Below are 13,266 nucleotides of genomic sequence, written 5' to 3' on the forward strand. Positions count from 1 at the left end.
CTGGTAACAGTGGTGATAGTTTTTTGTGTGAGTTGGATGCCACACTGGGTTGCCATTGCCTGCTTCAGTCCAACACCTGGTGACAGGTTCTGCTTCAGTCCTAGTTTTCATTTCACCAAGTTTTTTATGTCATACTCTAACAGTGCTATCACACCATATATCTACCCAATTTTTAACCAAAACTTTCGTGCCGGTTACTTGCACATTATAAGACAGATTTTTAGTTGCTGCTTTGGAAAGTTTTGCCCTCGCCTTGCCAGCAGTCGAGTGCTTCCTCTGCAGGACACGACTCTGAGAAATACCGTCAGAAGTGAAAGACGTCTGAATACAACTCAAATTTGAAACACCAAGGAGGCGTCAGTTTCTGTGTTATCAGTGAATGGGAAAACGGATAAGGTGTCTCACTGATAAATGAACACTGAAAACTGTGACTCAGTAACAAGTATTGAAAAGAGATATTAAGGATTGTGCACTCTTCGCCAAAGAACATGAAAGAACAATCTGGACCTTCATGCCCTCTGCCATTCCTGGCCTTGGAGCACCTGTCAAAAACTTTAAACTTGTTCGTGTAAGAGCTAGAAGGCTCGTAATTTTCCTTACGCATTCATGATTTCAAACATGGTTTCCATAATAAATCATTTCAGATGCTGTCAACACTATTCATATTTTTCCAAGCTGTCCTATGAAATTCTGGGCAGAGAAGAAGAATTCAACAATTGTAGGTTTGGACTATCGTCGTCAAATCTTTTATAGAGCCGGTTTATGATTCTTGACATTGCATTCATTTGAAAAAAGATCACGTTATAATATTGTTAATTTAGGATTTGCCTTTGATTTGTAACTGTTAACTTTTACTTTAATTTGTTATTAGTTCCACTTGTGAATATCGTTATAAAGTTTCCGTATTGTATAACCTATATTGAAAATTAATTTGAAAATTAATTGAAAGCTATTGAAAATTAACTTAATTATGTTACTTCCAGAATTGATGTATCTTAATAGTTTGTTTATACACAAGTGACAAAGTTGAAGAAAGAGGATGAATAAACCGGTGTCCTTAAATAGACGGCCGTGTTTTGTAATAATTTCCATAAGCCTAACCGATCATTTCCGAACAGAGAGGGAATTCAACGATACTAGAAAGTAAAATAAAAATATATATATTAAAAAAAATGGATGTTTGGTAGAAAATCTCATTCGACGAAGGTTAAAGTCACTTGGGAAACAATACACTCAACAAATTACAGTTTTTATAGCCCTTGACAAATTATATGGTCAATGAAATTTTCAGAACTTAGCCTAAGATTTGCGGCAATTAAGCTAATTGCGTTCATTCTAAGGTAGTATTTTAGGAACTTGGTTTGGTTCTTGGTAAACCGTTTAGTCCCTGGAAAGAGAAGAGTTTTAAGACACACCACAACGACACTTATCTACGGTATGTATTGTGGTTTTCGAGCATTTTAAAATCAAATCGTTTTCAAAGCGCCTCCTCTTTTCTCTTTTTTTTTTTAAATGAAAAGTGTAAAGGGTATGTAACATGTCGATCAAGCGATTACCTGGCCAATAACGTTTCACGGAGGTCTACCGCGTTGTAAGAAAAGTTGTGTGCTATTTTTGCCTTGCCTCTCTGGTCAAGATGTCAAGTGAGAGCTACTGTTGCCGGGAGGACTATGAGGTCTGTCAGGTAAGTAAGTAAATCAGACATGAAATGCTCTATGTGGGAATACAAAAACGAACAAACACAACATAAAGATCGAAAACAGGTCACAAAAAACATTCATTTAGGTTCTTCTCACGGTGTGTCTTGTGTGGCCAAAGGCCCGTTTCTCGAAAGTCCCGGTATAAACTTCCCAGGCCCGATGAGTGTCTTTGGTGATAAATGTCAATTTTTGTTAGCTTTGAATTCAAAATTTTAAAATCTTATAATTCTATGAAAGCATTGGCCAAGTGCTATGTCTGTAATCACTGAGTAATCGGCAAAAAAACATTTAAAAATATACTTATCGTCCCGTTAACTTACCGGGACTTCGAGAAACGGGCCCGACGCGAGCGCAAACCCACCCCAGCCCCCACCCCGGCGCTTTGAACCTACCCCCGTCCCCCCGTACCCCCATCCCCCCGTCCCCCCGTCCCCACAGGTAACTGGCAAATCTCCTTCCCAGTTTCCTACAGCTCGGACAGTTTGCAAACAAAAACATGGCGGTCACGGGCGCGGAGTCAGGCAGCTGTATTTTGTGATGGAAGGAAGTCAAGTTATGAAGAATTTGATTGCATCGATTGAATAACCAGTTTCAACGCAGCAGAGTACATCAAGGTTTGTAGCGTCTCTGTGGTATTACTCGTCAATTTTGTTGTTGCCCTTGTTGGGCGCATGGACAAAACGTGCAAGCACATCTCTTGTAAGCGTTTAAAAACGTTTATTTGGTGTGAACGTGGATTGATAGACCTAGTTGCGACTACTCAATCGAGTGAACTAATTTACAAACAAATGTGCCTTGAGTAACGCGTTTATTCTGTAAGTTTGACAAATCGGTCAGTATAAAAACACAGACTGTGGACTGTACACCACTGACATAACATTACTAGAGGGAAATGCAGACTGCAGACCATTAAGGGTAAAGTACAGAGTACAGATTGCAGACCAATTGTCACACGTCGTAGCATGATCTGTTGGAAATTCAATATGGAGGGTTTCAGGGCCTCCCATGGGCATCAAATACTCGACCAAATAGCCGACATGATTTGCCAAACTTTCATTAGATTCTGAAATATCCATGTTTTCTGGTGATCCTTTCAAGAGTGCTTGAAACTGACATGGAGAAAATGCTGCCATTTAGACTATTTATCTAGTCCCAGTACTACGACTTGAGGGGTTTTAATTAGGAGGCATAAAACTAGGACTCAGAGTAGTCAAAATGGCAGTGTTATTGTTTAAATGTACATAAGTGTACTCCTAGTATAGTGTAAACTGTTCTAGGAATAAAATCATTAAACCATGTAAGCAAACCAGAAGAAGATGCAGAAGCTAAAGCCCCAGGCCTCAGTTGTTCAAAGAGCGGATAATTTTATCCACTGGATAGGTATGCTATCTGGCAGATGAAATGTGTGGAAGATTTTCCCGATAGCCCTATAATTTGTGGATAGAGTAGAAGCATATGCCAAATAAAGTATGGGATTGTGTGGAAAACTTGCCTAAAGCATTAGTTGAAGTACATTTGCTCCGCTGGATAGTGACTTATCCAGTGGATAAAGTTATCCACTCTTTGAACAACTGGCGCCAGGATGGCAGAATTGATGGTATTACTGAGGTACAGTGTATGTGATTTTATTGAAGTGTCGACACATTTTAGGTATTCGCTTGAAGTGGTTTACAATTATTATAAGCATGAGTGACGTTTTGCCAACATCTGACGCAATCTGTCATATGCTTTTTCACCCCATGTAGTCCACAGTATTTTTTTTTTATTTTTTATTTATTTATTTATTCACCACGACATACAAACATAGAAAGTTACAATGAATAATATATAGACTAGGATTGTACATAAGTTTAGAGTAAATAATAACAGTAAAAGAAGAAGTAAGAAGTGGCGAGGAGACCTCAAGAAACTCCTGGGCTAATATACTGAGAGGTCTCCTCGCAGATATGTTAGGACTTTAAGACTAGTAAAGACATTGTATTGAGATTTTTTAACATATGGTGGTAAGACTGTAAAGACATAACAGAGTCGGACGTTTCATATTCATGCAATTAACTGAGGAAATCAAGTAGCTTTCTTTTGAAGGTGGATAGACTAGGGGAAGACATAATTGATAATGGCAAAGCATTCCATATTTTTGGCCCTCTATAGAGTATAGTAAATTGCTTGATATTAGTTCGGCAGGTGTGAGGTCGAAAATGAGCTGAGGTTCTAGTATCATAATTGTGAATTTGACCACCAGTCGGAAATAAATTTAAAAATGGCGAAGGCAGCAAACATTGGTGATAGGAAAACGTAAATTTTGCAATATAAAGGGAATTCACTTTAAAAATATCTAGGATATTCAATTGTGCAAATAAAGGTGCAGAAGGTGCAAGGTGATTAGAATTTGTCATAGCTCGCACAGCTCGTTTTTGAAGAAGAAAAATGCGATTTAAGTTTGTTACAGAAGTAGAAGACCAAACTGTAGTACAATAAGTTAAATAGGGATAAATTAAGGTATAATACAAACATTTTTTTAGTGTTTGATGACAAAAGGAAACGAAATCTGTACATTATACCACAGTTCGCCCCTCAGGCCTACAATGTGCATTTTACCCTGGCACGGTTACTTTCTGCATTTTACACTGACCATTTGACCAACCTATTTTGAAACAAATTGGATTTAACCTAAACAAAAAGTAGCCTAAAGATCAAACTGACCTACAACGTATCTACAAAGAGTGAAAAAACAAATTAAACAGAAACAAAAATTAAATTTACTATGTTTCTATTGCCCCAACGCAATTTTACAACATTTAGTCAATTTATTACAACAAAGCACTTGCTCTTGTACGTACTAAGCTAAATTAATACCATGTAGGTGATATTTGAATTTGCTCAAACATTTCCGGTTAACAAATGAATAAGGTGATATTGCTTTTCTTTGCTTAACCGACATGGATTAACTAACCACAGAAGGTCAGTTGTCATGATTGGATAAGAACATTAGGTGAACTGCTTGCTAACAAAGTGTGGCTGTGCTTGAATAAATAAAAGCATGTTGTAAATTGATTGATTGATTTAAATGAATGATAAAATTATGACTGCAGTGATGTTTGTATATATCCAACAGGAATTTGATTATTTAATTTATATTTCCTCATGCAAATGTTCCAAATTATACCAGTCATGGCAAGTACCCACAGCACAGAAGAACAAGCATCCCTGGCAAAGGAGATGCTGTTATTACAAGACTCTAAAAAGAAAGAAGAGGCTGTGAACATTTTGATTGACATCTCCAAACAAGGACATCAGGAGGCCACAGATATCTTAAAAAAATGTTTGGAAGAAAAAGAGGGAATCACGCCAGAGAACGAGGTTGATGTTAAATGGTGCATCAAGACATCTGAAGAGGAAAAAAGACTACAGCATGCTGTAGAACAGCTTTATAATTCCATGAAAAAGGACGGTGAAGACAAAGTGGCTCTTCAAGATATTGACGAGGCTTTAAAAAGGGCAGAGGCTAAACTTAAGGTGAGTCTCATCATGAAGGTTTATTCTGCACCCATATAAGGGATTGATGTACAAATTGCTTGCACAGGATGGTGTGTGTTAGATGATTTAGAGCAAAGAAGCTTAATAATTTATTATGTGCTTCAGATGATTACATCATATTTAGACTTTTAATAGGTTACAGATCTCATATTTCGGCTAGCTTGTGTTAGAATTGAAAACTTCAATCTAGAATACAGCATTAAATCCATGTAGGGTTCCTTTTTTCTTTTACCATTATGTATTAAAAACGAAAAGATTTAACTGTGATCGATTTATTTTAATTATCGATCTGTAGCAGCCAAAAGTAGTTTTGTTTACTTTTCTGCGAAGTCTTAACCAAGACTCATTGGACTTGTCTTGGTAACTAAGCTGAACATTAATACATGTATGCCAAATACAATTTGTATATGTAGTTTGCTGGACACACCAAAGTTCTTGCTGACTGTCATCCAGCCAGGGTTGGAGGTCTTTTAAAATTCAGGATCTCCATTTACCCCAAATCTTGGCAAGCACTAGGTTGTCAGAGACCTTAAAGTATACTTCTTAAAACTACCCCAAATCTTGGCAAGCACTAGGTTGTCAGAGACCTTACAGTGTACTTCTTAAAACTTACTAAGGTTTCAAGACTTACAAGTGTAGCTTATTTTAGGCCATACATGTACTTTGTTTTTTTACATGTATTTTGGTTGTTAAAGGAAAAAGAAAAGGGGAACCAGGCTGACATTGGCAGTTCCAATCAATCAGAAGAAAATAAAGAGCAGGGAGAGATAAGAGAGAAACTGGGGTTAATGAGCTTGTTAATTAATGTGCTGACGGTGGGTGAACAAGATGAGTTCACACTGACAGAACTAAAGGACACAGTCATGGCATATGCTAGAGGTGATGTTCCTGAAGTTGTTACTGTGCTCAACAAAGAAGATATGGATAAGTTCAATAAAGCCTCAGCACTGGAGAAGGTACATGTACACAATATTTATTATTTAAATATTACTTGTCAAGTTTATCTTTCAAATAGGGACCTTCACTATGGATATTCTATTTAAAACTTAATTGCATGTTTCTTTAGCATTCTTGAAACATGCCAAATGTTCTGTAAGCCTTGTGGTCATTGACTCAGATTCAGGTTGTTCATGTAAGTTGCTAGTTTGGTACCTTGTTCTATTCAGATTGCTGCTTTAATATTCGCATCTACTAGTCTTCACTGGCTCCTAAAATGGTCAAAATGTGGAGTGTTGAACTTGTTCTGTACAGTCATGTGTTTAATCATTGATGGTTGCCACAGGAATCCCAACATAACTAGACTATAGAAAATCCTTAAAAAAAAAACTCCCTCCTTTTCTGCTCTCCAACTCCCCAGCGCCAATAGCAAATCAATAAATTATAAAAGGAGATTGAAGCAGTGGTGTATCTGAATCACCCACATGTAACTTATAGATGAACATGACCATAATTCACACTAATCACAAACATACAGTACATAATAGTATCATTTTACATCGTGTGCATGTTTTCAACTACATGTCTAACAGTCTGCCTGAAGTGTGTACCCTTCCTGCATGTAAACTGTATAAATCTGCCCCCACCGGCCCGTGCCTCTCCCTGACACAACTTTTTAGAGGATCTTGTTGAATTGAGTAAAAGAAGAATTATTATTTAAAGTTAATTTTTTTTACAAAGTAAGGTTTGAATAAGGAAATTTTCATAAATACTGTTATTATGAACATTTAAATGATGAAAACATTAGGCTGTTAAAAATGATGAAAAGAAGTTTTGTAATAAAAACAAATGTTGCTCTTGAAAATAAATGCCAGGCCCTTTGATTAATGCAGTACTCCACTGTTGTGTTCAGCTTTGATCCATTTGTTTCTGATTATGTGAGTCAGGATTGTGTCACCTGTAAACTAGCATGTAAACTCGTTACTCTGAAACCTTATACAAACCTTGAATTGTAGGATTTACCTCTCATAAAATTAACGTGTCTCAACTACTTTTTCAGTTTTTCATTTTCTTTGCATGTAAATCAGGTCATGAAATTCCCAGAACAGACCCTGGAATCTGTGAAACACTTCATTCTGGTGAAGATTTCTAAGGAAGGATCCAGCTTTCTGAAGTCGTTGATTCCAACATCCCAAATTCAGATGCTGTTTCTGCTGTATATTTATAGCCAACTCACGGCAGATTTCCTGTGGTTTCTTGTTCCCTTGGTCATCTTTTACATCTCATTTTTGTCTCTGGTTGTGTTCTCTCTTCAAATGTTTTACGGCAGAGAAGCTCTGAGGCAACTAAAAAGTGTGTCAGAACTAATGAAAAGGTAAACATCAACTTCTTTGTTTGTGTAATCTACGTGATCAAAGCATAAGTTTTGAAAAAGTAACTGCTTTTTTGAGAGATTTCCTTCTGTAACAAGAATGAGGGTCATGTACTGTACGTACCTTGGGTATTGTTTTATGCATTTGTACCTCATCTTGCAATAATCATCTCATGGTCCTCAGGCAAGCGTGCTAAAGTATGTTCACACTTAAATTGTATGTTCTGTAACTGCTTGATAGAGAACTCAGTGTTTTCATGAAGAAGCACTGAATAGTCCACTCTAAAAGTTGACTCATTACTAAATTTACACTTCTGTTGCGGGCAAGTTAGCTATGAAAAATGCAGTTGTCAACTCGTGGCGATTTCAGTGCAATATTTGCTTCGATTCGCTCCAATTTCCTCAAATTGCTTCTAGGTTGTGTGAAGTTTTAAACACGCTTGAAACCTCGGCCACAAATCGCACCTGAATCAGACTGATGTGATTCTTCCGGGGTACATGTAGGTGGTTAACCCATTGCCCTTATTAATCCAGTACCCAGTGTGAACCATGTTGGACTAGGCTGGCCAGGGACTGAGACGGTGACCACGCATTTGTTTTCTCAAAAGAAAAAAAAAAAAATCAGGAGAAATATAGGAGCTAATGTTTTGGGAATAAAGAAATGAGACAAATCTGGGAAAACAAAAATAAACAACGTAAATTTTGATCTAAGGTAGTTATATTCCCGCAGCCCTTTATTTTTACGAACATTTCTCTGTGCTGATTACGGATTGAATTTTCAGATACATGAATGAATGAATGAATGAATGTATGATCAATATGCAGCCATGTTGTGTAATGTGTTGTTATATCCTTGGCAGGTTTGATCCCAGGCTGAATGGCTTAGAGGCTGAGAGAAAGTTTATGTGGAAATCTGTGACTCCTTACATCTCCTTCTTTATTGTTTTGCTGATTACAGTGGCTGTGTTTCCTCTTTGCGATAAACATTGGATACCATGCTCTGAATTGAGTCTTGTAGCTTTGTTTTTCACAGGTAACCATTGGCAAGCTTCCTCTTACACACCTCTGTAGTAGTCAGGAACCGTTATTATGTTAAAATTTACTAAAATCCCGCTATTTTATCCCTAATGGTAAAAGAAGGTCAATTTTGAAAGTTTTGTTGGGCCTGCGCACAAAACGAAAGTTTGATTTTCAGTCAGTGTAGTTAAACTTTTCGTACCGGCACATTTTTAAATTTAATTTTTAATTTATTTCTTTTTGACTCTTTCTGTTTTTCTCTTTTTTCAGTTTGTTGGGTTTGTGGCCCGTTTGGTCTTCCCTCTTTTTACATGCAAACTTTGCTATTTTTGTCACATACCTGTACAGCGCATTTGTGGGTATAACGCCAAACTTTTGTCCGATACTATATGAGAGAATACAGTACCTGTTTTGTTTTGTTTTTTCGTCCCTTTTTCCGGGAATAACTTTTAGGTTTATAGTAATACTTCATTCGTTTTTTACCCATTAAGACATGTAATTGAAACCCACCAAAGTAGCTGGTTGTCAAGAACATCCACATTATTCGAAACCAATGACGTCACAAGTGGCACAGCCTCCCTACCCGGTAAAAATAACAATAAAAAAGGGTTAAAGTTGGACTTATAGAAAGGGACTTTAGGATTACTCAGAAGGGAGAGCGGGATTGGTCGTCAGGTAAGGGGACGGCAGCTTGCTAGAACAGAAGCATTTCTGCCACTATTTCTTTCCTTTCATTCCTCGCTTTGTATTTTACTAACATTTACTAACACTGTTCTTCATTTTCTAGTTTCTTCTTTCAGAGGTTTGCCTGGTAAATATGATGATTATGCGCTATACACTATTCTGCTAAAGATAGTTACCACAGGACTGTCCAGTTTGGAGAATGTGCGAGGATTGGCATTCCTGTGCTACTCTGTCGTTAGTGGTAAGTACATCAGTGTTAGTCGGGGTTTACTAAGTCTTGCTTTTGTTCCCTCGCCTGTCAACATATCTTTGCGACAAAAATTAACGATGAAAAGGAAACTTGCAGCAAGACAACTGGAGAAGAAAACTGTCACCGGCTGCCATTTCGATAATCTACCATTTTACTGTCAGTTTAGGTGACTTCAGAGAGAGGCATTGCGTAAGAGACAGTTGGTTTAAACAGGGGCACTTAACCGTTCATTTCCGTCTCCGAAACTTCGATTAAATTGAGATTAAAAGCAAGAGTTTTCTTCAAGGAAATCAACTCAGCTTTGTTAATGCATTGAAAACTTCTGAGGAGCAAATGTGTCGTTCAAAGTATGAAAAAAGGACAGCTAGTAACCTTTTCGGAAAGCCAACAGCACCTCGGAAATTCGCAGACTTTCTGTGACTTAAATTGTGAGCCGTTAAGAATCTGAAGGGATCAAGCTGGCTTAGTTCACGTAAACATACCCACAGAATGGCCATAAGAGCGAACTAGAAACATAGAAAGCAATATTTTTTCACCATTGTGCATATCGATATAATTATCTATAAATATCGTCAATGAGTTTTCCTCTTAAATACACTTCCCTGCAATAATGCATGACGGATTGTATTGTTTCCTCCGCAGTCCCACTCCCTTGTGGACTGAAGTTAGAAGTCAGTCTCCCCTCCTTCCTTCATGTGGTCATTTTTGTCCTGCTAATCATCATGGCAGGCCGTCACTCTTGGCGCGGCATATATAAAGTACTGGTTCCTCATTTGGTGTGCCTGTTGTGGTGGCAGCTCTTCACTGAGTTATTCCGCTTCACTTCCTGGAGCAGCCTCCTACGCGCCACCGTGGGGTGGGTAATATTTGTTACCATGCTACCAATGCTGTTTCTGTTCACTATCGGCCTCGCACTGGCGTATTTCCTGCAGTGGTTTATGACGGTTGACTTTGCAGTCAAGCTTGCTGTCATAGCAGTCCTCATTGCAGTTTCCTCAGCGATCTTATATTACACCAAGCTGGAGATACCTCATGCAGACAAAATCGAGCGCAGAAAAAAACCGCTCATGATTGTAGCGGTCGTAGTGGTGTTGTGCCTTTTGGTTTCAATTCTTTACGTCAGTTTTGTCCCCTCGATATATGGTCCAAATAGGCCCCTCCTATGGGATGCGTATAATAATACTTGTGTTAACAAGGTCAAGGGAGCTGATACTAACATCGCAGTAGGTCAGATCAAGTGTAATGAATTCCTTGGCGAGTACGTGAACTGGACTGGAACTGTAGCTTATGTCAAGTTAAGCGCTGTGGAAAATCGTTTTCGTCGGTTGGTTACATGCCTGCCCAGATTTGTACAGCCCACTGTGAAATGTCTGCTCGGAGGAGAGGAAAATAGTACTACAGACAGGTAGGGTGGACAAACGTAAAATAAGCACAAATCTGCCATTTGTAGAAAATTAAAAACGGGAAATTACTGCTCACTATCCTTCAAGGTCGAAGTACGTATTTCATCTATGCGACTCAAAACTTGTACAGCATGACAAACAGAACCACAGGGGAGGACTGCTCATTAGCTTCTAATGAAATGAATTTTGGTTCACAGACTCAAAAGTTTCGACAAAGTTAGGACTTTCCTACTCATACAGAAGTATTTTTGCGCGGTTTTGGATTATGCGGGAAAAGGAGATCCTGGCGAGGGTTATTGGAATTCAACAAGAAAATTGTGGTTAACCACGCGTTTTTCAAAGATAATTGGGCAACAACAATAATAATAATAATAATAATAATAATAATAATAATAATAATAATAATAATAATAATAATAATAATAATAATAATAATAATAATAATAATAAACACAGTAAAATATTGAAGCTTTATTATCTCTGAAAGATGCATGGTTACCCCCAATTTTCTTTTTGGATACCAAGAGCACTTGCTAAGTTGTCCTTTCTTCGCAGAGTTTAATTTTAAACCGCGCAAAAATATCCCTATGTTAGAAGGAACCCGAGTATCTCGAGATGCGCAGAACGGATGCGCAGTAACAAAAGTAGGCACCGTCCTTTAGATGCATTCTCACTGGTTCCCTCAGTGGTCCGAATTTTGCTGTGTCAGATGCCCTCGACAGATTCAGTTGTGTTTTCCTGCTAGAGTGGTTTGCAATCGAGTGTCGAAGGCCATTCGAGTTTGCTTTGGTTTTGCTTTACTAAACTCCGTTCCGTGATTGTTTAGTAAAACACGCGCCAATTTCTGAACCCTTGAGATAGAAACAAAAACAAAATTAATCGAGACTTGCTTTCAGGCGTTTTCCCGCGCTCCGGCTTGGCACCGGTTTTTTTGTATTTGCTTCCAGTTCTGATGGGTTCATTGCGCTATTTACACCTGTTCTGATTGGTTAGAGTTACTGCGATTACATATTGGGTTTGGTTTTAATTTTGGTTTCACGACACTCAAATGATAACCGCACTAAAATATTTCAAGTGTCAAAGCTGTTGCTAGAACTCTTTTCTTTTGACTCGCCAGCCTTCTGTTTTGGCAGAACCTGCGAAAGGCGTCCTGAAAGATTACAAAGAACACAAATTTCATACTCTTTTTTTCTTTAGGCCTCCAGAAACGAGAGCGTGGATTTCCAGGGCCAAAGGCCCTTGCCACTTGAGACCGTTTGACAGATATACGTTTACTGTTGGGGTAAAAATGACGGATGAAACTTCACAGAACAATGAACTAGTTCAAGTAACCGTAACACACCGCTTCCATCACACGATGGTTACGGTACGGGAGAAAACACAGGTAATAAAACAGTAACTCGTGCTCTTAATAGTCGAGCTCGTTTTGTTGATTCTAGTCTGCGTTTATCTACATACTAGTGGTTTCTTGTTCCAAAATCGTGTGAGCTATATACTTAGTAGTAATGATACCTCAGCATCATTTTAACTCCCACGGAAAGAGACAACAAGATAGGTCATTCGCATGACAACGTGTGTTTGGCTAGTGGGTGGCGCTAGCCAAACGATTATTGTACAGTTCAGGAAATTACATTACTGAAATTGCCACGGGATGTGCCGTCCAATAATTTGGACGGTGACCACTATTAAATTTTTCAGCGAGGTGTAAGCACGGATTACCCTTGGGCAATTTAACAATCAAACATTCTAACTGTGTGACGGTTCGTTCACTCATAAAAATAAAATTTCTTTTGACGTTCTCGTCGTGTTCTTTCCCTTTTGCCAAATCCCCAAACGTCCCATACGACTTATTGCTGCTTATTGTTAAGAGCTTGATTTTTTTACCTCAACAGTCCTTGAATATCGCCTTCATCATTTTTGGTTAAAAATAGTCTGTTTAATATTCTTAACCTTGTATTCTTTGCAGTGGGATGCTGGCTACGCCTCTAATGTTCCAACTATTTCTTCCAGATCACATTTCACGGTCGCTTAGAAAGTGGTCCTCCTTACGTGACAGTCACGGCAAAAAGGCTCTTTATTGATGGGGTCAAGGTCAAACCTCGCATTGGACTTGGGCGTGACGACATATTTGACGGATTACGTGACTCTGGTAGATTCATGGCCCAGTTCTTCATGACTCCTCTGATAAACGAGCGAGATGATGACGATGATCGTTGAGTTGAGTTGAGTTGAGTTGAGTTGAAGCGATATCAACGGCAGGAATCGCTTTACTTCAGACCTGCCCGATGTAGCCCTACGACTTTCTATGGCCAGCACGATTAGAGTATAGGAACCTTTTTTCCCTTTGCCCAAACAGCCGAAGAACAA

General features: G+C 38.4%; 1 protein-coding gene across 1 annotated transcript; it reads left to right on the forward strand.

The window, feature by feature from the left end:
* Positions 1 to 2,178: 2,178 nt before the first annotated feature.
* LOC146462307 (wolframin-like) lies at positions 2,179 to 13,266 on the forward strand. The gene is made up of 9 exons (XM_085085964.1): positions 2,179 to 2,314; positions 4,870 to 5,216; positions 5,933 to 6,193; positions 7,262 to 7,548; positions 8,406 to 8,578; positions 9,350 to 9,487; positions 10,139 to 10,901; positions 12,097 to 12,283; positions 12,910 to 13,266. The coding sequence occupies exons 2-9, from the start codon at positions 4,872 to 4,874 to the stop codon at positions 13,114 to 13,116; spliced, it is 2,361 nt and encodes a 786-aa protein (XP_084942090.1). The 5' UTR covers positions 2,179 to 2,314; positions 4,870 to 4,871; the 3' UTR covers positions 13,117 to 13,266.

This window comes from Pavona decussata, unplaced genomic scaffold (assembly GCF_977016875.1).
Source record: "Pavona decussata unplaced genomic scaffold, jaPavDecu1.1 SCAFFOLD_190, whole genome shotgun sequence".
NCBI classification, from domain to species: Eukaryota; Metazoa; Cnidaria; class Anthozoa; order Scleractinia; family Agariciidae; genus Pavona; species Pavona decussata.

Coding starts and splice junctions, on each gene's coding strand:
- LOC146462307 (XM_085085964.1), top strand. CDS start 4,872: ATGGCAAGTACCCACAGCACAGAAGAACAAGCATCCCTGGCAAAGGAG. Junction 8,579..9,349: donor TGTAGCTTTGTTTTTCACAG/GTAACCATTGGC, acceptor TTCATTTTCTAG/TTTCTTCTTTCAGAGGTTTG. Junction 9,488..10,138: donor GTGCTACTCTGTCGTTAGTG/GTAAGTACATCA, acceptor TTTCCTCCGCAG/TCCCACTCCCTTGTGGACTG.